A 26,205-nucleotide genomic window follows, 5' to 3' on the forward strand; every position below is an offset into this window, starting at 1 on the left:
TCCCTCTTTATTACTTTTTAATCATCCTTTGCTGGTTTCTAAAATTTTCCCAATTTTCTGGCCCACCACTAATCTTTGCAGCTTTGCACATCTTTTCTTTCAATTTTATACCACCCTTAACTTCCTTAGCTAGCCAAGGATGGTGCATCCTTTTCATAGACCCTTGCTTTCTCAATATAATGTACATTTGTTAAGAACTATGAAAGGTCTCCTTAAATATCTGCCATGGCTTATCTACCAACTTACATTTTAACCTTTCTCCCAGTCCACCATTGCCAACTCTGTCTTAATACCTTTGTAGTTGTCTTTTATTTAAGGTTAAGACACTAGTTTCAGACCCAAGTTCCTCACCCTCAAACTATGAAACTCTATCATGTTCTGATCACTTTTGCCTAGAGGATCCTTTGTCATAAGGTCATTAATTAATCCTATCTCATTACACATTATCAGGTCTAAAATAGCCTGTTCCTTGGTTGGTTCCCAAACATATTGTTCTATGAAACTGTTCCGAATACACTCTATGAACTCATCCTCAAGGCTACCTTTGCCAGTTTGGCTCATTCAATCTATATAAAGATTAAAATCACCCGTGATTATTGCAGTACCATTCTTACGAGCCCACAGTATTTCTTGATTTATACTATCTCCTACACTGTAGCTCCTGGTAGGTGACCTAATACCTACTCCAACCAGTGACTTATTTTCCTTACCATTTCTTATCTGTTGCTCTTTTCACTGAATCAAGTCTTGGTCTCTCCTCTACACCTGGTACCATCCCCTCAGCTACCCTTGTTCACTATAAGCCATCTCCTTAAATCCCTTACCCCTGTCTCCTCCGTCCTCACTTCTAAAAGGTGTGAGGAGCTCATGGAGTTCTTTGTCACTAAGCCTGAGACCATTTGATCAGCTGCCTCTACCATGTCCCTCCCTTTCTCAGCCCACCAGGCCAAATATGTGCACAAATTGTTGAAGGTGGCAGGACAGGCTGAGAAAGTGGTTAATAAGACACATGGAATCCTGAGCCTTATAAATAGAGGCATCAAATACAAAAGCAAGGAAGTTATGATGAACCTGTATAAACACTGGTTTGGCCTTAACTTGAGTTTTGTGTCCAGTTTTGGCATCACACTTTAGGAAGGATATGAAGGCATTAGAGAGAGGGCAGAAAAGATTCATGAGAATGGTTCCAGGGATGAGGGACTTCAGTTATGTGAATAGATTGAAGAAGCTGGGACTGTTCTCCTTGGAGAAGAGATGATTGAGAGGAGATTTGATAGAGGTATTCAAAATCATGAGGAGTCTGGTCAGAGTAGATAGAGAGAAACTGTTCCCATTGACCAAAGGGTCAAGAACCAGAGGATTCCAATTTAAGGTGATTGGCAAAAGAACCAGAGGTGACACAAGAAAAAACACTTTTTCACACAGATCTGGAATGCACTGCCTGAAAGTGAGATGGAAGCAGATTAAATCTTTCAAGATCTAAAGAGAAAAGTTTGCAGGCTTATGGGGAAAAAGCAGGAGAGCGTCACTAGGTGTGTAGCTCTTAGAGAGTCAGCACGGACACAATAGGCTGAATGGCCTCCTTCTCTGCCATTACCATTCTATCATTATCTCTTCCGACCCGTCCGGTCTCCAAGTTATCAGACTGCTTGCCCGATATCCAGTATTTGATGAGCAGAAATTTCCTCCAGTTAAATATTGGAAAGACTGAAGCCATTGTCTTTGGTCCCTGCAACAATCATTGTTCCCCAGCCACTGATCCATCCCTCTCCCTAGCAACTGTCCAAAGTTGAACCTGACCATCAGAAGAGCTTCTATCGTTAAGACCATAACATCACCTTCCCAACCCCATCCCTGCTGCTGAAGTCCTCTTTAACGCCTTTGTTACCTTTAGGCTCGACTATTCTAATGCATTCTCAGTGGTCGCTTTGCATGGTGTGTGTGTTTTCAATCTGCGTCTCATTCCAGGTAACACCTGACTTTGTGAAGAGTGGCGAGTACTCTCTGGAGAGGATGGGCATCTCCTACCCAGCAAAGGTCCACCTCAAATCCCCCTTCGATCCAAACAACAAACGAGTGAAAGGGATTTATTAGTGAGGATCCAGGAGGGAGACTGCTTGTGATCCCAGAGCTTTGAAACCAGGAAATACGTGACCAGGAATTTGCTGCATTGGCTTTGTGTTCCAGCCCTGTAATTGGAAGATCAGTTTCTGGAACATGTAGAGATTTTGGTGAAATTTCTGAACTGGACATTATAACCTGAGCCTTTACTCCTGACTTGTTCAGTGCAAGGGTGTAATTTTAATATTTTACTGAATTGATACAAATTCTACAGTTTTTATAATCATTTTCAATCAAGTTTTAACAAATTAAAGTTTACATCAGTGCCACAAACAGCATTTCTGTTGAACACACAACTTGAACATACGATCAAACTCATGATCGAACACACAGATTGAACATGCAATGCCCCATCTCATATTTCAGAGAATGTATTTCCCGAGGTCAGAGTGTAGCTGAATGACAGGGAGTGGGAGGGGTGGGAGAGTGGGAGTGATGGGCGGCTCAGAGTGCTAGAGAATTGGAGTGGCACGGGTTCTCGGAATGACAGGGGAGCAGGAGTGTTGGAGGGAGAGCGGGAGTGACTGGAGGCTCAGAGTGCTTGGAAGTTGGATTGACCCCGGGGGGGTGGGGATGTTCAGTGATGAGGGGTGGGAGTGACAGGGGAGGGCTTTGTTGGGTCTCGAAGTAATGGGCTAGGATAGGGTGCTGCTGAGATGGTTTTGTGAGAATATTGAACTGGCCTTGGTGATATTTGGGGAGGAGCTGCACCTTCATCCTTTAAAGAAACTCTCAGATCCTGATCTGAAAGAATTTGCTGTTTGATTGGAAGAAAATTAAGATTGGATCCATTCAAGGGCAACACACACACACAGAATAGGATTATAGACATGAACCAAGCCCTCATTGTGAAACGCTGCAGTGGAAATATTGGCTTCATGTTTCTCTCTCCCTCCCCCCACCTTCCCAATGATGCTCTGCAACCTTGGTTAACCCAATGGATCCAGTGCCACTGAAGCTGGTACAGCTAGCCCAGCCTGAAAGAAGCTTGTATCACTCTCCTGGTTTCCTGGTGGTGAAATTGACGAGTGTTGCCTCTCCCGACACCACGTGGCTCAATCTCTGGCAGCGATCCGATGATTCCGACATCACCGCAGTCACCCGTGGGAGTGGCTGCTTGTCCCAGTTACCCTAAACATAAGAAATGTCTCATTGACGAGGTTTCATTTTAAATAAACTTAAATGATAATACAGCGTAACAGACAAACGGGCAGTGCGGTCCTGCAGCAGCCCCTGTACTCACCGGGAAACGAACAGCAGAAGATTTGTTGCAATGCACAGAGATGGGGGCAGAATCATACACTGCTCTCAGCACTGAACTGCTGAATAGGTTCCAGGTCACAGCATTGAACTGTTCTACTACTGGGACTTGGGGACAAGTGCAGATTTCGTCATCGTCAATCCTTTAAAGACAGAATGATGATCAATCAATGGCCACCTTCAACAAGATAGAATCCGACCATCGCCCTCTGACATTCAATGGCATTACTACCAATGAATCCCCCACTATCAACATCCTGGGAGATACCATTGACCAGAAACTGGACTGGACTGGACTAGCCATATAAATACGGTGGCTACAAGAGCAGGTCAGAGGCTGGCAAACCTGTGGAGAGTAACTCACCTCCTGACTCCTCAAAGTCTGTCCACCATCTACAAGGCACAAGTCAGGAGTGTGATGGAATATTCCCCACTTGCTTGGATGAGTGCAGCTCCCACAACACTCAGGAAGCTTGACACCATCCAGGATAAAGCAGCTCCCTCGATTGGCACCCCATCCACATTCACTCCCTCCACCACCGACGCACAGTAGCAGCAGTGTGTACCATCTACAAGATGGACTGCAAGAACTCACCAACGGTCCTTAGGCAGCACCTTCCAAACCCACGACCACTACCATTTACAAGGACAAGGTCAGCAGATACATGGGAACACCACCACCTGGAAGTTCCCTTCCAAGCCACTCACCATCCTGACTTGGAAATATATCACCTTTCCTTCACTGTCGCTGGGTCAAAATCCTGGAACTCCCTCCCTAACAGCACTGTGGGTGTACCTACACCACATGGACTGCAGCGGTTCAAGAAGGCAGCTCACCACCACCTTCTCAAGGGGTATTAGAGAAGGGCAATAAATGCTGGCCTTGCCTGGCACAGATCCTGAGAATGAATTTATGAAGTGTTCATGTCTGTATGTACAAGTTCAGAGTTTCTGCGCTCCTCCAATCCTGGCATCTTAAGAGTCCCTGATTTTAATCACTCCAGTAGTCACAGCTGGATCTTCAGCTGCCTGGGGCCAAAGCTCTGGAATTCCCTCCCTAAACCTCTCCGCTTCCCTCTCCTCCTTCAAGACACTCATTAAACCATACCTTTCTGAGCAACAGCATTTGATCACCTATCCCAATACCTGCTAATGTGGCTTGGTGTTAAATAGTACTTGATGTAATTCCTGTGAAGCATTTAGGATGTTTTGCGACATTAAAGATGTGATATTGATGCAAAGTTTTACCTGTTGATGAAGGTGAAAAACTTCTGCAGGTAGCTGATATCCACCGCACTTTTGCACAATTCCAGTTGTGTCTGGGGATAATAGTGCACGTAGTTCACACACATTTCTTCATTGATTCCAAATCCCCCCTAAACAGAGAGAATCTGATTGCAATCACATTACACCCACACCAACTGCCCAGTCAATCCAGAACCCCTTAACTCTTTCGAATATTTATCCACCTGCCCTTTAGTGGCAGCTCTGGATTCTGCTGGCTGTGTCTTACTCTGTCTTTGTCACGTGCTCTCTCACTCTCTCTGTCTCACTATCACTGTGTGTCACCCTCTGTCTCCCTTTCTCTCTCTGTCTCACATACTCTCCATCTTTGTCTGTCTTTCTCTCTCACTGTGGCTCTCTGTCTGTCTCTGTCTCTCTCTCTCTCTTTCTCTGTCTCTCTCTCTGTCTCTGTCTCTCTCTCTCCCCCTCTCTTTTTCTCAGGCTCCAGCATTCACAGTGTGTGGCTCTTGCCTGAGAGTAAAGACATCAGTTCAATAAGGTGGGTCACTTCCTGCTCTGGGATTTATGCACCTACCACTGTCACGTGATTCCGGTCCTCAGTGTTGTACGTGCAGGAGGTTATCAGAACATCTCCCTGTTGAGAAGATCACATGGTGAAAGAAAGTTACTGCATCAAAATAGTTATGCAAAACACGGGGCTGGTGTCAGTGTATCGCCCTGGGCTGGTGTATGTGTACCGCACTGGGCTGGTGTCCGTGTACCGCACTGGGCTGGTGTCCGTGTACCGCACTGGGCTGGTGTCCGTGTACCGCACTGGGCTGGTGTCCGTGTACCGCACTGGGCTGGTGTCCGTGTACCGCACTGGGCTGGTGTCCGTGTACCGCACTGGGCTGGTGTATGTGTACCGCCCTGGGCTGGTGTCCGTGTACCGCACTGGGCTGGTGTCCGTGTACCGCACTGGGCTGGTGTCCGTGTACCGCACTGGGCTGGTGTCCGTGTACCGCACTGGGCTGGCAACACCTGATCCAAGTGCTCCGAGATACTCACAGGCAGGACAGTGATTTCTTTTTGTAAAAGTCGGATTTCCTGAAAAGACCAAAGTAGATTTTATGAAACCGATACAATCAATTTGTTCTCTCTGAGAGATCGACAACATTCCATCAACAACTATAAAACAGCTGAATACACCCAAGGTTACAGTCAATCACTTTTTCACAAACTGCCTTGCCTTCCTGATCCTTGATCTCTCTTGAAGTGACTCTGGCAGATTTTTAGTTTTAATTGACTGACCGAGTATGAGGGCAGGAAAACCCTTTTCTCATAACTACCAGCCACAGAAAGTATTTTGCTCATTTAACAATGACTTGGATAAAGGAATAGTGAGCTGTTTATTCACACATTTCTGACCATTCTAAGTTAGGAGGGACAGGAATATTGCAAATGGAGGCAAAAAATTGCAAAGGGACATTGATAGATTTGGTGAGTGGGGGAAACTGTGACAGCTGGAGTTTGACACGGGGAAGTGGGAGATCATCCACTTCAGACCTAGGAGTGATCAGAATATTTTCCTAATGAAAAGAAGCTAAGAACAGTAGAGGAACAGACAGATTAAGAGGTCCAAGTATATATAAAAATAAAAAGGTGAATGAAATATTGGCCCACGGCAGCTGGAATACAAATGAATGGGAGTTATGTCAGGCCCCAGTCAGACTTTTACATTCCGTCCTGGGCACCACACCTCAGGCCTTGGGGTAGATGCCGCACAGATTCAGGAGAATGATGCCAGGACTAAAAGAGTTCAATACTGAGGACCAGTTACACTGACCAGGCTTGCATTCCCTTGAGTTTAGAAGTTTAAGGGATGAATTAATTGAGGTATTAAAGAGGTTTAAAGGGTTTGACAGAGTCGATAGAGAAAAACAATCTCCCCTGGTTGGGGGTGGGGTGGTGGGGGGGTCCAGAACAAGAGGGCAGAATCTCAAAATTCGAGCCAGGCCATTCAGGTGTGATGTCAGGAAGCACTTCCTCACACACAGGGGAGTGGAAATCTGGAACTGTCCAAATCCCTCCAAAAAGCTGTTGAGGCTGAGGGTCAATTGAACATTTCAAAACCGAGATTGATAGGTTTTTGTTGGGTAAGGTGATCGAGGGGTCAATATGGAACCAAAGTGGGTGTGGAGTTGAGGTGCAGAGCCATAATCTAACTAAATGATGGAAAGGGCTCAGGAGAGTCAATGGGCCACCTCCTGTTCCTGTGTATCAGGCTAGAGGGGCTGAATAGCCTCCTCCTGTTCCTGTGTAACAGACTCGAGGGGCTGAATGGCCTACTGCTCCTAATTTGTACGCTCGTATGCCTGTTTTTGTTAGAGTAGGTTCCAGAGCCACGATGAACTTTGTTCAGACCTGAACAAAAAGAATGACCAACAAACAAGCATTACCTGAAAGTGAGTACTATAATGTCCATCAGCATTGACCGTGGCCACCTCAACCCCACCCTGAACAAGAACCGTCTTCACCTTCGTTCCGGCGAGGTGAGTGTGAAGCTGTGAGGCAAAGATGTGAATCCCAGACTGTGGCAGGCTCTAGAAAAGGAAATAACACCAAGAAATCAACTGCCACCCTGAACGGTTGTACAATATGGTTAACAACTCACTGACTGTGATCGACAGTAGGCTGGATGTGTTTGTGGTCCTCAATCTCTGGCCCTGCTCACTCTTTGCCCCAGTCACTATCAGTCCCCAGTCACTCTTCCTGGTCAGACCCTGCTTTGGATACTCTGACCCCCAGTCCTCACTTTCCTCTGCCCATCGCGGTGCCTCTTTGTCCTAGCTCAACTTTCTTTGTCCCAGTCACTCTCTGCTGCTAGTCAATCTTTTCGTCCATCATTCTTTGCCCTCCAATCGCTCTCTGCCCCCATTCACACTCTGACACCAGTTACTCTTTGCCCCAGTCCTCATTGTGTGGGTCTATTTGGTCAATAGTTGATCAGTTTCAAGCATTGTGTGTCCACTCACCTGCTCGGTGCACTCTTCTGTACAATATCCACTGAGTACAAAGCTTGCTTCACCAGGTGGAATAGCCATGACTGGTGTGTACACAAGCCCCAGCTCCATGATTCCTGCGTTGAACTTCCGTAAAGTGGGAGTGTAGAACAGGCGAATCCCAGAATTATCCAACTTTCCTGGGATAGTAAATGTTTGTCATTGTAAGTGATGGGATTACATTCACCTGAAATCTTGCTGTTTTATTAAACATGTACTTGTTCTGTGGGCTATTCAGGGTTACACTGGGGCTAACCTGGGTTACACAGGATTACACACGGGCTAAACAGGCTGTACAGGTTATATAGGAGTCAAACCAGGCTACACAGGGGCTCCATAGCCCGCCTCCACCCACCTACTTAACCTTTGTGGGAAAATGCTATAAACACTCGTTGATGCACAAAGGTAATTTGCCAAAATTCCAGAATATCTATCCATTTACACAACTCCCCTCCCAACCTGGATGACGCTAATTTTATGCCTATTCCAATAAACTGCAATCTTGTTGCCAACCAGATGTTAGTTTGGATAAACTCAGGAACAGTTTCCTATTTCACCCTGGAGACAGAGGATTTTTTTCTAATCCCTTATCTCACCTGGTGTTTGATCATTTTGAATCTGTGGGCAGGGTTTGTGCTTAAAGTTCTGAGTCTGAAATCTATTCACTGCAACGTTAATCTCTGTTCCAAACCCAAGCAAGTTTCTGTCAATCTTGTCTTTGTGAAACTAAGCTCAGTCCCTCCAACAATTCAGCTCAAGTCCCAGAATCATCCTTGTTGCCTGTCTTTGAACCCGTCAAAAACGCCAATTTTGTTTCTAGGATGAGCTGGTTAAAGCTTCAACCGTGCCTTGACCTGTGGACTAGAGTCAATCTAACGGAATACAGTCAAGGAGTAGTCAGTAATCACACTCATATGTTCCTGGCCAGTGAATTACTGCCTCGTGTTTATCCATGTTAATGGAGTGAAATCATTCAGCACTCCAACAGCTCCATATGATTAATGATTTATGAGTTATAGGATTTGTTCATTTTAAATGATGGTAAGCCCCATAAAGTCCCTCTATCATTTTCCGTAGTCTCACACTCACATAGACACACACAGACACAGATAAACCCAAATACAAACACGTTTACAACACACACACACACTCCCACACACACACACATTGTACATTGGACTTGAACTCACCGGACACCCTCAGGGGGTTGTGGTAATGAACTTCCAGACGCAAATACTTGGAGGAATTGGCTCCACCAATCACGAGCCCTACATCTTTTGGGTAATAGAATGGCTGCAATGGCAGAAAGAATTGGGTTTAACAGAATAAATTAATAGCAGATCCACAATGTCAAATAACCTGTGAACACAACCAGTCTGTGCTTGTACAGAGATGACTTCAACCTCACTTACATGTGTCACACACACTTCCCAACAATTGGCCAAACACTGCAGGTAGAGGAGATTCACTCCGTGCAGTTTGCAGCTGATTCAAACACTGGCAGTGGTACTGAGATAGGAAGGAACTGGACTGTTGAGATGGGCTTAATCATAACTGAAGTGGCAGCAGTGTCTGAGCGGAGAGAGTAAATAGGGAGGTGGCAAACACTTTAAACTAGTCAAATGGGGGAATGATCTCCTAGAAATGAAACAAGCTTAAATATAAATAGAACAGGAATAGAAAGGATGGGGTTGACTAAACTATGGGAGGACATAAGGGGAATATGGAGTCTTGTGTACAGTTCTGGGCACCATATTTTAGGAAGGATGCAAACACATTGGAGAGAGTGCGGAAGAGGTTTACAAGAATGGTTCCAGGGATGAGAAACTTCAGCTATGAGGATAAATTGGAGAGGTTGGGACTGTTCTCCTTGGAGAGAAGGCGGTTCAAAGGAGATTGAGAGGGCTGGACAGAGTAGATATGGAGAAGCTGTTTCCATTCGTAAAAGGATCAAGAACGATACTGCACAGATTTAAAATGATTTGCAAAATAAGCAAACATGACATGAGAAAATACTTTTTCTCACAAGTAGTTTGGATCTGGAATGCACTGCCTGGCAGTGTGATGGAGGCAGGTTCAATCGAGGCATTCAAGAGGGCATTAGATGATTATTTGAATAGAAACAAGGTGCAGGGGTATGGGGAAAAGGCAGGGCAATAGCACTAGGTCATAATGCTCATTGGGAGCGCAGATGCAGACATGATGGGCCAAATGGCCTCCGTCTGTGCCATTAAGATTTTGTGATTCTGAATAAACAATGTTATAGATAAGGAGTGTAAAAAGATGGCTAAAAAAGAGAGAAACTGCTTTTAAAAATCAAACTGTCTGTACAGCAATGTACACAGTGCCTATAATAAAACAGAGGACCAGAAGAGAATAGTACTTTGCAAGGAACCAGATATAGTCATGGCTACAGAAAAATCATGGCAAGGAATTAAAATTGCAGGGTATGACATATGATAAAAAGGGTGCGATAAGGGAAAATGGAGTAGCTGTACTTATTCAGGATAACAGAATGGCAGCAGAGAGAAAGGATTTCAACTAGGTGAAATTAACTATCCACAAGAAGTGGGTAAAGGGGATAAGTGACTGGTGTTTTTATAATGTGTTCAGAATTCCTATCTACCTTAATCTGTATGAAGTCCAAAAAGAGAGGAATCACTACTGGATCTGGTAATAGGATGAATCAGAGCATGTAAGAGAAGTAGAAGAAGGGGAACATCTGGGCAATATTGATCATAATATAATCTGATTTAGGATAATAATTGAGCAGGAGATAAACATGACAATGATCAAGTTAATAGATTGGAGAAAAGCTGATTTTGGGGACTGAGAAAAGAATGTGTGAAAATAAAATGGACAACAATATTGGCAAACAATGATGTAGAAGAGCCACAGGAAGTATTTAAAAATGTGATTAAAAGAGTGCAGGGAAAATATATTCCACTCAAAGGAGAAAACAAAACAAACACTAGTGGGACTCTATGGATGAATAAAGACAGAAGGCAAAAATTGATAAGAAAAGAGATTTACACTAATTTTATTTTTACTCATTCATGGGTGCAGGCTTTGCTGGCTGGGCCAGCATTTATTGCCCATCCCTAAATACCCCTTGAGAAGGTGGTGGCGAGCTGCCTTCTTAAACCACTGCAGTCCATGTGGTGTAGGTACACCTGCAGAACCTGTTAGGAAGGGGGTTCCAGTATTTTAACCCAGTGACAGTGAAGGAACGGCGATATATTTCCAAGTCAGGATGGTGAGTGGCTTGGAGGGGAACTTCCAGGTGGTGGTGTTCCCATGTATCGGCTGCCCTTGTCCTTCTAGATGGTAGCGGTTGTGGGTTTGGAAGGTGCTGTCTAAGGAGCCTTGGTGAGTTTCTACAGTCCATCTTGTAGATGGTACACACTGCTGCTACTGTGCGTTGATGCTCAAGGGAGTGAATGTTTGTGGATGGTGTACCAATCAAGCGGGCTGCTTTGTCCTGGATGGGGTCAAGCTTCTTGAATGTTGTTGGAACTGCACTTATCCAGGCAAGTGGAGAATATTCCATCACACTCCTGACTTGTGCCTTGTAGGTTGTGGACAGGCTTTGGGGAGTCAGGAGGTGAGTTACTCGATGCAGGGAACATAAAACATAATTACATGGGCAACAGGGGAGAGCATAGCGAGGGAGAATGTGAAGACATTAAGAGAGGAGTCAAAAACAATGAGGATATCAAAGAGGAACTTTGAAATTATATTATTCTACATAAAATAATGGAAAGCTGGGATGAAAACTGGGTGGCTAAGGGACATGCAGGATAAAAGCACAGAGTGAGAGCAAAATGGCAGAAATATTAAATATTTACTTCATTTCAGTATTTACCAGGCAGATGGATCAGATGGACATGACACCAGAAGCTGAGATTGGAAATTATATAACTGCATTTAAAATAAAAAGAGGAGAAATATTAAATAAACTAATTAAATTCAAAGATAAACCCCCTGATCTGGATGGATTGCATCTTCACATTTTAAAATAATCTGAAGAGACAGCAGAAAAACTATTATACATATTTAATAATTCATTAGAAACAGGTTTTACATCAGAGGACTGGTGGATAAATAATGTAATTCCGATATCTAAGAAGGGCGATAGAACATGTCCAGGGAACTATAGATCAGTCAGCTTAACACCAGTGGTAGGAAAGACAATGGAATTCTTACTCCAGGAGAGAATAGGAAACTATCTAGAAATGAAAGATATAATAATGAATAGTCAGCATGGATTTCAAAAGGAAAAGTCTAGTTTCACCAAGCATGCTGAATTCTTCAAAAAGGTAACAGAGAGAGTAGAGGAGGGTAATGTAGTAGATGTGATGTATCTAGATTTCCAAATGGCCTTTGGTAAGGTGCCACAGAATAAACCGATGAACACAATCAGCCTGCAGAGTTGGAACGGCAGTATGTGGGAAATGCAATCCCACAAGGATCAGTGCTGGGACCAGTGTTGTTCACAATTTACATTAAGAATTTAGGTTTTAGGATTAAAAATACAATTTCTAAATTTGAAGATGACATCAGGTGGGCTTGGGGTGGGGGTTGCGAAGGTGATAGAATAGGATAGTCAATACTGAGGAGGAATGCAATAGAATACAAGAAGACAGCAACATCATTTGTAGAATGGACATATAATTGGCAAATGAATTTCAACATCAATAAATGGGAGGTAGTACATACGGTAAGAAAAATAATGAGGTTAGATATTACTTGGGAAAATAAGAATATAAACTGGGTGGAGCAACAAAGGGATCTGGGAGTAAAAATACACAAATCCTCAATCCTCATCTGCACTGTGTGAGGTTCCTCACTCACCCCATCCACCACATTGTGTGAGACACTGTCTCACCCCCATCCCCCACACTGTGTGAGGTTCCTCGCTCACCCCATCCCCCACACCATCTGAGGTTCCTCACTCACCCCATCCCCCACACCATCTGAGGTTCCTCACTCACCCCCATCCCCCACACTGTCTGAGGTCTCTCACTCACCCCCATCCCCGCAGTTTGTGGGATCCTCACTAACCTGAGCGCCCATTGCCCAGGCTGCCAGCACATGTCTGCAGTAATTCAGCCGTGCAGGCTTCATCTTGGAGTCACATGGCCCATTATATGATGGGATCTGGTCGAACTGTGGTGCACACTGGAATACCTCCATGTGATGGACAATAGCTTCATTTCCTTGCGCAATTACTGGTTCATACTGGACAGGAGAAAAAACAGGAGTTAGTGATCAGAAGAGAAGTGACATCCTCTGGGTAGGTGTTGGAGCTCGGCGGGTGCAAACCTCTCCCTGGACGATAAGAGACCTTCACATATAAACAATGTGAGCTTCAGACTTTTCACATTAACCCAAAGGCCTAACTAAATGAGTAATCTAGACTCCGATACTGTTCCAGTGGGATCTGATCACAGACACATTATCACACATCAGGAACCTGGCAGAAACTCAGCCCATTCCACAGACCAAATAAAAAAGGAAAATATGGGCTTTGTTTGACTGTCACTGGCCAGGATGAGTTTTTTTGCCTCATTTCCCTTGTAATGGGGCTGCACAGATCAGGCACAGAGACTGATTCAACATCTGAGCTTGAGATGCTGAGATTCAGAGATTTCTCAATCAGTGGGATGATCTGATCCCTAATTAACTCTGCTGACGTGATTCTTAGCGATGGATCTGTTGATGTGTCACATTCTTCTCCAGGTAACTCTGGCACCAACAATGCTCAGGCTGAAATAAAATGGATAAGTGATCCATCGTCAGGGTATGTCAGTAGCACTGAGCCTGTGTGATGTTGAGTGATAACAGGCTATGGGGGTGCAGTGGTTCATTTACTGGGCCAATAGTCAGAGGCAATGAGTTCAAATCCCACTGTGGCTTTTCAGAGTTGTTACAGTGCAGAAGGAAGGCATTCGGCCCATTATGTCTGCATTGGCTCCCTGAAAGAGCATTTCACCACTGCCATTCTCCTGCCTTCTCCCCGTAGCCCTGCACATTGTTTCTTTTCAAATAATCATCTAATTCCCTTTTTGAGAATTGCAGTTAAAAATAAATCTGGAAATAAAAATCCATGAAAGTTAAAAGTGACCATGAAGCCAACAGATTGTTGTAGAATCTCAACTGGTTCACGAGGGTTATTTAGAAAGGGAAACCTGATGCCCTGACCCAGTCTGACCCTATTTGTGACTGCAGTGTGATTTAACTGTTAAATTCTGTGTGAACTGATCCAGTTAAAACACTCAGTTCAGGGCTAATAAAAGCTGAAAAAGTTGGAAACACTCAGCAGGTCTGGCAGCATCTGTGGAGCGAGAAACAGAGTTAATGTTCCAGATCTGTGATGAAAGATCATGGAACTAAAACGTTAATTCTGTTTCTGTCTCCACAGATGCTGCCAGACCTGCTAAGCGTTTCCAGCTTTTTCTGTTTTTGTTTCAGATTTCCAGCATCCACAAGATTTTGCTTTTAACTCGGTTCAAGGCAACTAGGGATGAGCAATAACTGCTGGGCACATCCCCAGAATGAAACTAATAAAAATACTTGTCTGGCTGGAATTTCTGCAGCTGAGTCCCTCTCTCGTTCACAACCCCCTCTCGTTCACAACCCCCTCTCGTTCACAACCCCCTCTCGTTCACAACCCCCTCTCGTTCACAACCCCCTCTCGTTCACAACCCCCTCTCAACCCTCTCTCATTCACAACCCCCTCTCATTCACAACCCTCTCTCATTCACAACCCCCTCTCATTCACAACCCTCTCTAATTCACAACCCCCTCTCATTCACAACCCTCTCTCATTCACAACCCCCTCTCATTCACAACCCTCTCTCATTCACAACCCCCTCTCATTCATAAACCCCTCTCATTCACAACCCTCTCTCATTCACAACCCCCTCTCATTCACAACCCTCTCTCATTCACAACCCCCTCTCATTCACAACCCCCTCTCATTCACAACCCCCTCTCATTCACAAACCCCTCTCATTCACAAACCCCTCTCATTCACAACCCTCTCTCATTCACAACCCCCTCTCATTCACAACCCTCTCTCATTCACAACCCCCTCTCATTCACAACCCCCTCTCATTCACAACCCCCCTCTCATTCACAACCCCCTCTCATTCACAACCCTCTCTCATTCACAACCCCCTTTCATTCACAACCCCCTCTCATTCACAACCCTCTCTCATTCACAACCCCCTCTCATTCATAAACTCCTCTCATTCACAACCCTCTCTCATTCACAACCCCCTCTCATTCACAACCCTCTCTCATTCACAACCCTCTCTCATTCACAACCCCCTCTCATTCACAACCCCCTCTCATTCACAACCCTCTCTCATTCACAACCCCCTCTCATTCACAACCCCCTCTCATTCACAACCCTCTCTCATTCACAACCCCCTCTCATTCACAACCCCCTCTCATTCACAACCCCCTCTCATTCACAAACCCCTCTCATTCACAAACCCCTCTCATTCACAAACCCCTCTCATTCACAACCCTCTCTCATTCACAACCCTCTCTCATTCACAACCCTCTCTCATTCACAACCCTCTCTCATTCACAACCCCCTCTCATTCACAACCCTCTCTCATTCACAACCCCCTCTCATTCACAAACCCCTCTCATTCACAACCCTCTCTCATTCACAACCCCCTCTCATTCACAACCCTCTCTCATTCACAAACCCCTCTCATTCACAACCCCCTCTCATTCACAACCCCCTCTCATTCACAACCCCCCCTCATTCACAACCCTGGCTCTGTTCGCCATAACGACACTTGCCATAACGATATGATGTGCAGGGAAGTCTCTGGGCAAGCGGCTGATGTAACACCAATATGTTGTCTCCTGGTCAGGGATTGTCACATTGGGAGCAAGGACTTCCAGCACCTTAATATCTGACGGCAGTGTGGGAGTGCTGATGGTCGGCTTCAGCAGCTGCACCCTCTGTGTGCCCCCGGTCAAGGACTTCAGGTCTATTGATTCCACTGAAGCTGTTGGTCGCTCAAGGAATCTGTACAGGAGATGGACTGTTCCACCCTGGAGGGAAAAGGACAATCAGTCACAGCATTCTCAGTCAACCCGGTGTACATATGGAATTAAAGGGCATGCTTCCCAATTAGCGATATTCAACTAGAGAAAGCCTTTTCACCTGAAAGTGTTGGATCTCTCTGGCTAACTGTTCCATGTCCCCATTATGATGTGTTATATAAACTATTAATTTATAAAATCATCAGCTGGAAATATGTTACTTTATAATATCATTGGTTTGGCATTTGTTTATATTGAACTTTTAGGAAAGAACACTTTTCCTAAGCAAAAGACACAGGTGTAGAGCAGCTATTAGGTTACAGTTGGGAAGGGCACAGCTGCCTTATGGAGACACAGAGGCCGGGATTTTCCGTGCTTGCTGGCGTGGACAGTGGAGTGAGCGAACAATATAACAATATCGTGAAGCCAGTTTGCAATTGTCAGCTCTGCCCACTGATGGCAGCTGCGTTTCATTGTAATGCATCAGCAGATCATTATAAGGCCAGCCAGAATCGATCCCCCCCCTCGCCAGAATCAATCCCCCCCCTCGCCAGAATCGCCTCGCCCTCCCTAGAATTGTCCCCCCCTCGCCAGAATCATCCCCGCCCTCGCCAGAATCATCCCCCCCTCGCCAGAATCGCCCCGCCCTCCCTAGAATCGTCCCCCCTTCGCCAGAATTGTCCCCCCTTGGCCGGAATCGTCCCCGCCCTCCCCAGAATCATTCCCCCCCTCGCCAGAATCGTCCCCCCCTCACCGGAATCATCCCCCCCCCTCGCCAGAATCGTCCCCGCCCTCCCCAGAATCGTCCCCGCCCTCCCCAGAATTGTCCCCACCTTGCCAGAATCGTCCCCCCCTCACCAGAATCATACCCCCACCCTCGCTGGAATCATCCCCCCCTCACCAGAATCATCCTCACCCCCTCGCTGGAATCATACCCCACCCACCAGAATTGTCCCCCCCCTTGCCGGAATTATCCCTCCCTCCTCACCGGAATTATCCCCCCCGCAACTTTGCCGGAATCATACACCCCCCTCACTTCGTTGAAATCATCCCCCCCCTCGCCGGAATCATACACCCCTCAACCCGCTGGATCGTCCACCCAAAATCACGCCAACGTGTTTCACGACAGTATATAAAAGACGTGCACTTGGCGGGCAGCACTTTGAGGGGAAACCGGAGATGAGTACACAGTAATGTTGCACAGCGCTCACCTGGGTTGCCTGTAGGACTTCAAGGTTGAGACATGTTTGGAGGGGGGGGCAAGGGCTGCCCTGCATTAGGGGCACCTTGTATAAAGTGACCATTCCTCTGCAGCTGAGACAGGTCAGACACAGCCACACTGATATGCATGGAGTCGGGCCTCTAGCTTATCGGCCCACTCAAGCGACGTAGAGGCATCAAAGTGCCACCAAATGCTCCAGAGCTTTTCACCCCTCAGGCACAGACTGCAAACTAATGACTGTTTCAGTAGACTGCAGAGCAGTTGGACGACTGGGCACGTTGTACAATCTCCTCGCTAAAGCGGGCCATGGAGCAGTCACTGGTGGAGGTGCTCACAGCCGCTTGCAATGTCACCATCCCGGTTTGGACCAGTCTCTCCCATGGTTCAAACTAACTGCACAGCCTTGCAGCGCAGGTTAGGAGAATGTCTGTGCCTGAGCTGAGAGCACAGCATGAGGTCCAATGGGCAAAGCTGCTGCCAATCGGTTGGGTGGAGTGGGGCGGAGGAAGGTGGAGATTCAGGCATCATTGCAGCGCATTAAACTCTGGCCATCCAACTGGTGGCCAGCTCTCTCCAGGATGCGTTAAGGGGCCTTCAGACTTAACCAAGGCATTTTCTTAGTAGACTCAAGCTAAGCCACGTGTCCCTCTGTTTCATCCTGCAGGAGGAGTACATCAGGAGCTTGAAGCCTGGTGAGCTCGCTTTGAGCCTCATGGTGTACAGAGAGTGGAGATGACAGAGAAGAGAGTGACTGAGGTGCCTGGCTGTGCAGAGGGAGGAGTAGCACCCTCAGGAAGAAGGGGCGGCTGGGCCTCCTGCACACGCTGCTGTAGAGCCACAGCGAGCCGTCACTGGTCGGCGTCTAGCTAGGCCCAAGGTCTATAAACTCCGCCTTTCATTCCTGCAGATGAGAACCAGCATCGCCGAAGGCTGCACATGTCTAAGGAACTGGTCGGTCACATCTGCCACCTACTGCGGGATTTGGTGCCACAGGGACATGGAGGGTAACTACTCCAGTGGATGTGAAAGTGACCATGGTGCTCAATTTCTACACCAGTGGCTCCTTTCAGGGCTCCAAGTGACCTCTGTGGGATATCACAAGCCTCCACACACAAATGCATCCACCAAATCTAGACCTCCCCGGTTGTCTAGAGGAATACAGGGGAAGATCAAACAGAAAAAGAAAGCGTACGATAGGCACAAAGAACTAAGCACTGCAGATAGCCTAGACGAATATAGGAAGTGCAGGGACGAAGTAAAAAAGGAAATAAGGAAATAAAAGAGGGCATGAAAAAAGATTAGCAAGTAAAGTTAAAGATAACCCAAAGATGTTTTACCAATACATTAATGCTAAAAGGTTAGTTAAGGAAAAAGTGGGACCTATCGGAGATGAAGATGGAAACTTGTGTGTAGATGCAGAGGCTGTGGGAAGGATTTTGAATGAATATTTTGTCTCCGTGTTTACAAAGGAAAGGGAGGATGTAGATATAGTAGTCCAGGACGAACACTGCGAGATATTGGACGGGATAGTCATAAAGAGAGAGGAAGTACTCGAAGGGTTGAAATCCTTGAAAGTTGATAAGTCACCAGGGTCAGATGGATTGTTTCCAAGGCTGCTGAAGGAAGTCAGGGAGGAGATAGCAGATGCCCTGAGGATGATTTTTCAATCTTCACTAGATACAGGGGAGGTACCGGACGACTGGAGAAATGTAAACGTAGTTCCATTGTTTAAAAAGGGATCAAAGGAAATGCCAAACAATTATAGGCCAGTTAGTCTTACATCGGTGGTGAGCAAATTAGTAGAATCAATCCTGAGAGATAGGATTAACTGTCATGTGGAAAGGAATGGACTAGTCAGGAATGGTCAGCATGGATTTGTTAAAGGAAGATATTGCCTCACAAATTTGATTGAATTCTTTGAGGAAGTGACAAGAAGGGTTGATGAAGGTAGTGCAGTGGATGTTGTGTACATGGATTTTAGCAAGGCATTTGACAAGGTCCCATATGGCAGATTGATCAGGAAAGTAAAAGCCCATGGGATTCAGGGTAATGTGGCAAACTGGATAAAAGGTTGACTTTGTAACAGAAAACAAAGGGTAATGGTCGATGGATGCCCTTGCGAATGGAAAGTTGTCTCAAGTGGTGTTACACAGGGCTCGGTGTTGGGACCCTTGCTGTTTGTGTTATATATTAACGATTTGGATGTGAACGTGGGGGACACGATTGGGAAATTTGCAGATGACACGAAGATTGGCCGAGTAGTGGATAGTGTAGAGGATAACCATAATCTCCAAAACGATATAGATGGGTTGGTGGAGTGGGCAGTAAAGTGGCAGATGGATCTTTACATAGAGAAGTTGAGGTCATACATTTAGGAAAGTCAAACAGTTACAGGGATTACACAATAAATGGGAATACACTAAGAGGGGTAGATGAAGTGAGAGATCTTGGCGTACAAGCACACAGGTCCCTGAAGGCAGCAGTTCAAGTAGACAAGGCTGTAAAGAAGGCATATGGAATGCTCTCCTTCACTGGCAGAGGTATAGAATATAAAAGTAAGTTTATAATGTTGGAATTGTATAAAACACTGGTGAGGCCACAGCTGGAGTATTGTGTGCAGTTCTGGTCACCACACTACAGGAAGGATGTAATAGGGTTAGAAAAGTGTAGCTGCGAGGAGAGATTGGATAGGTTGGGGTTATTTTCCTTAGAACAAAGCAGGCTGAGAGGTGACTTGATTGAGGTGTACAAAATTATGAGGGGAATAGATAGAGTGGACAGGATAAAATTGTTTCCCTTGATGGAGAATTCTAGAACCAGGGGTCATAGATTCAAGATAAGTGGCAGAAGGTGTAGGGGGGACATAAGGAAGAGCTTTTTTACGCAGAGGGTAGTGGGTGTCTGGAATTCGCTGCCCAAGTTGGTGGTTGAGGCAGAAACTCTAAACTCTTTTAAAAAGTACCTGGATCTGCACCTAAAGTGCTGTAAGCTGCAGGGCTATGGGCCGGGTGCAGGAAGGTGGGATTAGATAGGGCACCCGGGTGTCCTTGGGCTGGCATGGACAAGATGGGCCGAATGGCCTCCTTCTGTGCTGTAACTTTTCTATGGTTCTATGACGTCACAGATGCCATCTTTGCAAGGGCACACAACTTTGTGCATTTCGCCCGGGACCAGGAGAGCCAGGATGTAAGAGCAATTGGATTTGAGTAGATCTCGGGATTCCCACAGGCACAGGTTGCAATCGACTGCACTCACATGGCACTCAGATCTCCATCGCAACACATGGTCAACTATGTTAACCGCAATGTGCAGCTAGTGTGTGACCTCCACAAATACATCCTACAGGTGTGTGCGCACGGTTTCCAGGGAGTGTGCATGTGCCTCATTCTCAGTCGGTCACAGGTCCCTGACGTCTTCCAGGGTCCACGGAGGCTGCAGGGTTGGTTCCTCAGTGACAAGGGCTACCCACAGAGACCGTGGCTGATGACACCCATGCGGCAGCCTCAGACTGCAGCAGAGCGATGCAAAAATAAGGCTCATGCAGCAGCTCGCAACTTGGTGGAGCAGACCATCGGGATGCTGAAGCTGAGGTTCCGGTGCCTGGACCGGTCTGGTGGAGCCCTGCAATATAGTCCACAGAGGGTGTCACGTACCATCGTCACCTGCTGCGCCCTTTACAACCTGGCGCAGCAATGGGGTGAGGAACTGTATGAGGAGGAGATGGAGGAACTGGAGGTCTCCTCCGATGAGGGGGGCACCAACGGGAATGAGGCTGAGGAGGTCCTTGGAGGCGATGAAGACAGGGATGAGGCCCTCGCACTGGCTAGACGAGGCAGGCGTGCTCAGGAGACCCTCATAGCTATGAGATTTGTGGAGGATGAAGATGACGTGCAGTGAAGAGACACCATAGATCCTCACATTGTATCTGTGAACGTTTGACTCCAGTCTGTATATGGCAGCGCACATACACCCTGAGAATGCTCCTGTCATGGAGATGCAGTGGAGGCCCTAATAGTCACTCGATTCCAGGAGGATGATGAAGACATGTGGTGAAGGCACTCCGTAGATCTTCATATAGTCTCTGAGAATATTTGACTCCTGTCTGGCCGAGAGCAGATCGCTTACACTATGTGATCAGGGTCATATCATAGTGACGCAGCTGAGAAACTTTAGAAGCATCTGATGCTTCGTCCGCCTTTAGCACCTGACCCGTCCAGGAGCACAGCGTCACTGGTCACAGATGCTGAAGTGATGGGGGCCAGCCCCACCTTAAAGGTGCTGAGAGCACACAGAGAGAATGATGGAACTCTGTGACGCCTGGCCACTACAATTCTAACAGCAATAACCAGCACAGCCGAGGTGCAGGCATCAGTAATGTGTCCAGGGAGTGAGAGGCCGGACCATCATTTTGGTCTGAAGGCTGCACAAAGCACAGGGAAGAGGCCCTGGATTGAGACATCTGCATTTATCTTGTGCAGAAAGGTTTCACATCTGAGTGACAAGAACACTGCTCATCAGAACAAGGAGCCATAGGCAGGGAGACATTTTTGGGAGTTTATTTACAATAATGAACAGTATGTACAAGTGATTAACACCTGTGCCCAGACTGTGCAACTACATCTTCTTAACCCTCTTAACCCTGCCGCTAAGTCTTGGTGTTCCCCGGACATCCACAGTGGAGGTGGAGGCAGCCTGCTGACTGCTACACCCTGTCTTTGATAACCTTGGCGGGCATCCTCTGGAGGGCTGAGATTTGGAGGGACCCGGCCTGTTTTTGGGGTCCTGCTGTGGGTCAGCTGCACCCTCCTCGGCCTGTGAAGCTGGAGCTGCTGAGGTCACAGGAAGAGGGAATTCGGATGGGCCGGACAGTCCCAGAGTCACCTGGGTGGATGACCCTGGAGTGTGCACCTGCTGATCCTCCTCCCTATGGGCGTTCAGGGGCCCCTGGCTGACTCCTTGAGGAGAAGTGGTAGCTGGAGTGAGATTGAGCTGCCCTGCACCTCTCTATGTACACACTGTTGGAGGCCAATTATGGCATCAGCGATGAAGTTAAGCCCGCGCAGCAGTGCAGGAGCGAAGTCCTGGACTAAGGTCTCCATGGCGGCTGCCATCTTGCCAGTGTTGACCTTGGTGTTTTGGCATGCTGGCGCTATCACCTCAGCCTGAAGGCAGATGGACTCCTCCATCGTGCCTTGCAATCTGAGGACATTCCTCCCTGATGTTCCCGAGCTTGCCTTTGCAGCTCCAGCAATTGTGACATGACCGAGTCCAGAGGCTCATCAACTGACTCGGACTCAGCAACGTTCTAGCCCCCAGCGATGCTCCGAGTGCCGGGGGCCTGGCCTCCGCCTGCTGTGGATCAGACAGTGCGATGTTCTCACCAGATTGTGATCCCGAGGCTACCCTAAAGCTAGGTACCACCGAGGTATGTGCCTCTGCGCTGGTGGGGGTGTGGGTGAGCGCTGTGATGGGACTTCAAGAAGGGTACCTTCAGATTCCTCTTCAGAGGTTTCTTTGGGGCTTGATTGGAGGCCCTGGGTCATGGACTGTCACCTGTTTCCCAGATGTGCCTGTGAAAGCAAGGGGAGATAATTATTGAATGGCAGTGGCCTGTGAAACAGGACACATCACTCACAACATGGTTGTCTGATGGATATTGCACTGCTGGACCCTCACGTGATAGAGCATCACCGACCTCACCGTCAGCACAGGATTGGTCCAGATCCTCGCCGGCCAGCTGGATAGCTCTGTTTTCAAATTCTGTGAGGACCTTGATTCCAGGCATTCCTCCACCGGTCTGCGACCTCTCTCTCTTGTTGTGTGCCAACTTGTCCTGCATGAATAGAGATGGAGAGAGTGTAAGCAGGTTGCCTGCCAGGCCAGATGATAAGTATGCCTGGCATGTGTGGGTGGTGAGTGGTGCCATGGACAGGATGAGGACAATGAAGGTTGTGTGTGAGAGAGTGAATGATGATGTCCCTTGAACTGGCAGTGAGTGAGGGTCCTGTGGATGTGTGATGGGTTTGTGGGTAGGTAAGTTGAGAGTGATGAGAAGAGTGGTTTACCCTGGCGGAACGGAGGAGATCATTCATCCTCTTGTGGTGGCTGTCCGTTTTTGAAGGACATTGGCACTGACCGCCGCTGCCACTGCCTCTCAAGCCTGGTTGGTCACACAGCTGCCCATCCTGCGGCCAGAGTCGGGGAAGATGACATGGTCGTGGGCCTCCACGGCATCCAAAAAGGGGTTCCAGTGATGTATCATTAAACCTGGGGTCTGCAGTCTTTTTGCCTTTCGTGGACATCTTCCCTGCAGTATCCTGGGCTGCAGCACTGGGATGTGCACACGCAGCTGGACTTTAAATATGGCGTCCGGCGTGGTGAAGCGGCGAGGTGGTGGTAGCAGGTTTCCCGGGAATGCATAATTAATGCAGCGTGTTTGGGACGATACGGTGTGAAAAGTCATCATTGCGGCCGACGTATAGAACGTTCTTTTACCCACCTGCTACTGCCTGGGACGATTCTGCCCTGAGTCTATGGAGCTCTTGGAGAGAGCTCACATGATCCAGCTCTCGGCTGTAAAAAAGATGGTGGATTTTGTATAGTCAGAGAGAGACTGCCAGAGGGCACAGCATTAATCCATCTCTCCTTCTGAAACTTCTCTCATCCAAGCTGAGCTGTTGGTGATTTGAAAAACCTGGCAGAGGACAGGGTTATTGTAAACTAAGAGTACTGAAAAGAGAATTCCTAATAAACACCATTGTCCCCAAACTGTGGACTGGACCTTTCAGCTGTAAACAAGCACCTGGTCACTCCATGAATCATTCTTTTCTCTAACTTTACTTGTTACTTGGCCAAGTTTTTAGTATCTGATACTCTGCAGAGCTTTAATCCGTTTTTGCACGCTTGCAGGGATTTTGTGTGTTACTTTTTGCATTAGTGTGTGTAGTTGGACATATTTGTACATTTTAATGCTTTTGTTAACAATTTCTGTGTCTATTCCTGAGTGGGTTTTAGCAATAAAACTGAATCTTGTTGACTTAAGGGACCCGGCTGGATTATTCCTTGCACTGAGCTACACACAGTTCATAATGTATTGAATTGGCAATTTCACCCTCCCTTTTAAATTCAAACTCTGTTATAACCAGCTCAGGAGTGGGACAAAGAGAGGAGTCAGTTCACCCCTCTAACCTGGTCTTAACCCCCCGCATCCATCATCCAGCTTCGGGCAGCTAACTTGGCAGAGACTGAAAATCAAACTCACCTCAATGACGTAGTCATTTTTATCACAAGTGTTGAATTGTCTCTTGAAGGTGAGGTAAAGGCCCTGGGGAGATTGTTGAGCATCAATCAGCTGGTAATCCTGCTGCACGTCCAAGTGAATTCGCGCCTGTCGATCAGTCCAGGCATCCTAACATCACAGGTAAAGAATTAGCATCAAATAAAAACACAGCCTCATTTCCCAACAAGTCAATGTTGTTTTGATTGTATTATCACTTATAATTTGGGAATCTGGTTAGTAACAAGAGTGTAACTGACTGCTCCCTCTCCATTATGGGATAGTTCCCAGGATTGTGCTGCATCAGACTCCCCAGTACTCCATGGATTCAACATTTATCCAACTCCTGCCGTCAGGGCAGTAACAGTCAAATTATCTAGTAAATGAGCTGGGGAGTGGGCGTGTGTGCTTGTGCATTGTCTGTAACTTGAAGAGATCAAACGTAACTGTTGGCTCAAGGGAGTCTCTGGCTTGTGACCAACCAAAATGGAGGAGGTTCCCTCAGGAAGGCACTGAACACATGGAGAGACTTTGCAGAGGTGAAGTTGAGACGTTGGAGGGAGCGCCCAAACTCCAAGCAACCCTCTCAGCTCTGAGGAAGCGTCATACGGATTCGAAACGTTAACTCTGTTTCTCTCTCCACAGATGTTGTCAGACCTGCTGAGTTTTTCCAGCATTTTCTGTTTTTCTTTCAGAATTCCAACAGCTGCAGTATTTTACTTTTATCTTACTCCAAGCTACCCATCCACCCAACCCTTCAAGCATGTGACAGGGTCTGCAGATCGAGCTTTCTCAGAACCTATCGAACCGAGTGAGAGCAAGTCATCCTTGACCCTGAGGGACTGCCTCAAAAGGAGACCTGTAACTTGTCTCACTAAGGCTAATTGTGAAACCTGATACAATCTACAGGGACACAAAAACCACAGGCTCTCTTGCAAGACTGTCTTCGGTTGTTTGGGGAATGCAGTTACCTCCTGCCTCTGAGTTCCAGTACAAAGAGTTTACCCCTGACTTACCCCAAAGTAAGACTTCTGGCCATCAGTCCAGAGAATGGCCAAATCAGCATTCCTAATGTCTCCTCTGTCTGACATTCCAAACAGCATCCCAAACTTCAACTGCCTGATCAAAAGGCGGAAATACACAGCTTCCTGGGAATAGCTGACATTCCAGGCCAGCTCGGCCACTCCCTGGGGGTCCAAGGGCACCCGATAGGGAAAAGAGCTGTGCCTGGGGGCGATGGGGTTAAATGACGACACCAGGACCCCCAGGATGATCAGCAACGTGGTCAAATAGATGGAGATAGTCTCCCGGAGTCTGAGCCTCCGCCAACACTGACCATCCCTCATTTTCAGAAACCTCGAATGAAGCAGGAATCTGAGCTGTTGCTTCCTTTAAGGAGAATGGTCACCATGGATCAGAATTCAGATCAAATTATCCCTCAGCCTCTGGGCAAACACATTTCATCCTCGCCTAATCTTATTAGACAAGCTCATCATCAGTAAACTGAAAGAAACCAGCTGCCCTTTAACCATTTTAACTAATCTCTCCTTTAAATTTATTGGGTTAAAAGTCAGCAAATGTCCTTTCTTTACCTTGTTTGGTTCAATCACTGAAAGCTCAGATTTGCTGCAGTGATTTCCACAATAAATGATTCTTCTCAATGCCTAAACTCTTCGCACTCTGCTCTCCCCACCTCCGCTTTTCCTCATGGGCCCATTGCCAGATAGTGAGACAGAACACACTGTGGGGGGTGAAATTGAATTAGGCTGGAAGACGGGCATGAGGGATCACGATGCGGGATTAACCCTTTCTATTCTGGCGATGCAGGCAGCACAAAGTTTAATTCAAATGATAGTCTTGTGCAGCTCAGCACTGAACACACTGTTGAGTGGCTGTACACCTGAGCAGGGGCCAAGGCCATGCAAGGCTAGCACCACTTTAGGATATCTTATGCTATTTAAAGGTGAGGT

The 26,205-nt window shown here is 46.8% G+C and overlaps 2 protein-coding genes across 4 annotated transcripts in view; one reads left to right on the forward strand and one right to left on the reverse strand.

Moving 5' to 3' along the window:
- sardh (sarcosine dehydrogenase) overlaps nt 1-2,394 on the forward strand; it is a 92,362-nt gene extending 89,968 nt beyond the window's left edge. For all 3 annotated transcript variants that reach the window (XM_078550260.1, XM_078550259.1, XM_078550258.1), the window contains exon 21: nt 1,969-2,394. In XM_078550260.1, coding sequence (XP_078406386.1) covers nt 1,969-2,094 — 126 coding nt within the window. In that variant the 3' untranslated portion in view covers nt 2,095-2,394. The remainder of the gene's footprint in view (nt 1-1,968) is intronic.
- Nucleotides 2,395-3,114: 720 nt separating this feature from the next.
- On the reverse strand, nt 3,115-25,581 carry dbh (dopamine beta-hydroxylase (dopamine beta-monooxygenase)). Its single transcript, XM_078551283.1, has 12 exons — nt 25,252-25,581; nt 24,221-24,367; nt 15,489-15,746; nt 12,732-12,908; nt 8,858-8,960; nt 7,641-7,807; nt 7,065-7,208; nt 5,674-5,712; nt 5,201-5,260; nt 4,630-4,757; nt 3,365-3,524; nt 3,115-3,252 (listed from the first exon to the last, which is right to left on the reverse strand). Exons 1-12 carry the CDS (start codon nt 25,579-25,581, stop codon nt 3,115-3,117), a joined length of 1,851 nt encoding a protein of 616 aa, XP_078407409.1.
- Between the last annotated feature and the right edge of the window lie 624 nt (nt 25,582-26,205).

This window comes from Cetorhinus maximus, chromosome 10, assembly GCF_964194155.1.
Source record: "Cetorhinus maximus chromosome 10, sCetMax3.hap1.1, whole genome shotgun sequence".
Classification (NCBI taxonomy): Eukaryota; Metazoa; Chordata; class Chondrichthyes; order Lamniformes; family Cetorhinidae; genus Cetorhinus; species Cetorhinus maximus.

Excerpts from the sequence above, each read along its gene's own strand:
- dbh (XM_078551283.1), bottom strand. The coding sequence starts at position 25,581 with ATGAGGGATGGTCAGTGTTGGCGGAGGCTCAGACTCCGGGAGACTATC. Across the intron at positions 7,808-8,857 it reads CAACCCCCTGAGGGTGTCCG|GAAAGTTGGATAATTCTGGG; the intron begins GTGAGTTCAAGT and ends TTACTATCCCAG. Across the intron at positions 4,758-5,200 it reads ACCGGAATCACGTGACAGTG|GGGGGATTTGGAATCAATGA; the intron begins GTAGGTGCATAA and ends CTCTCTGTTTAG.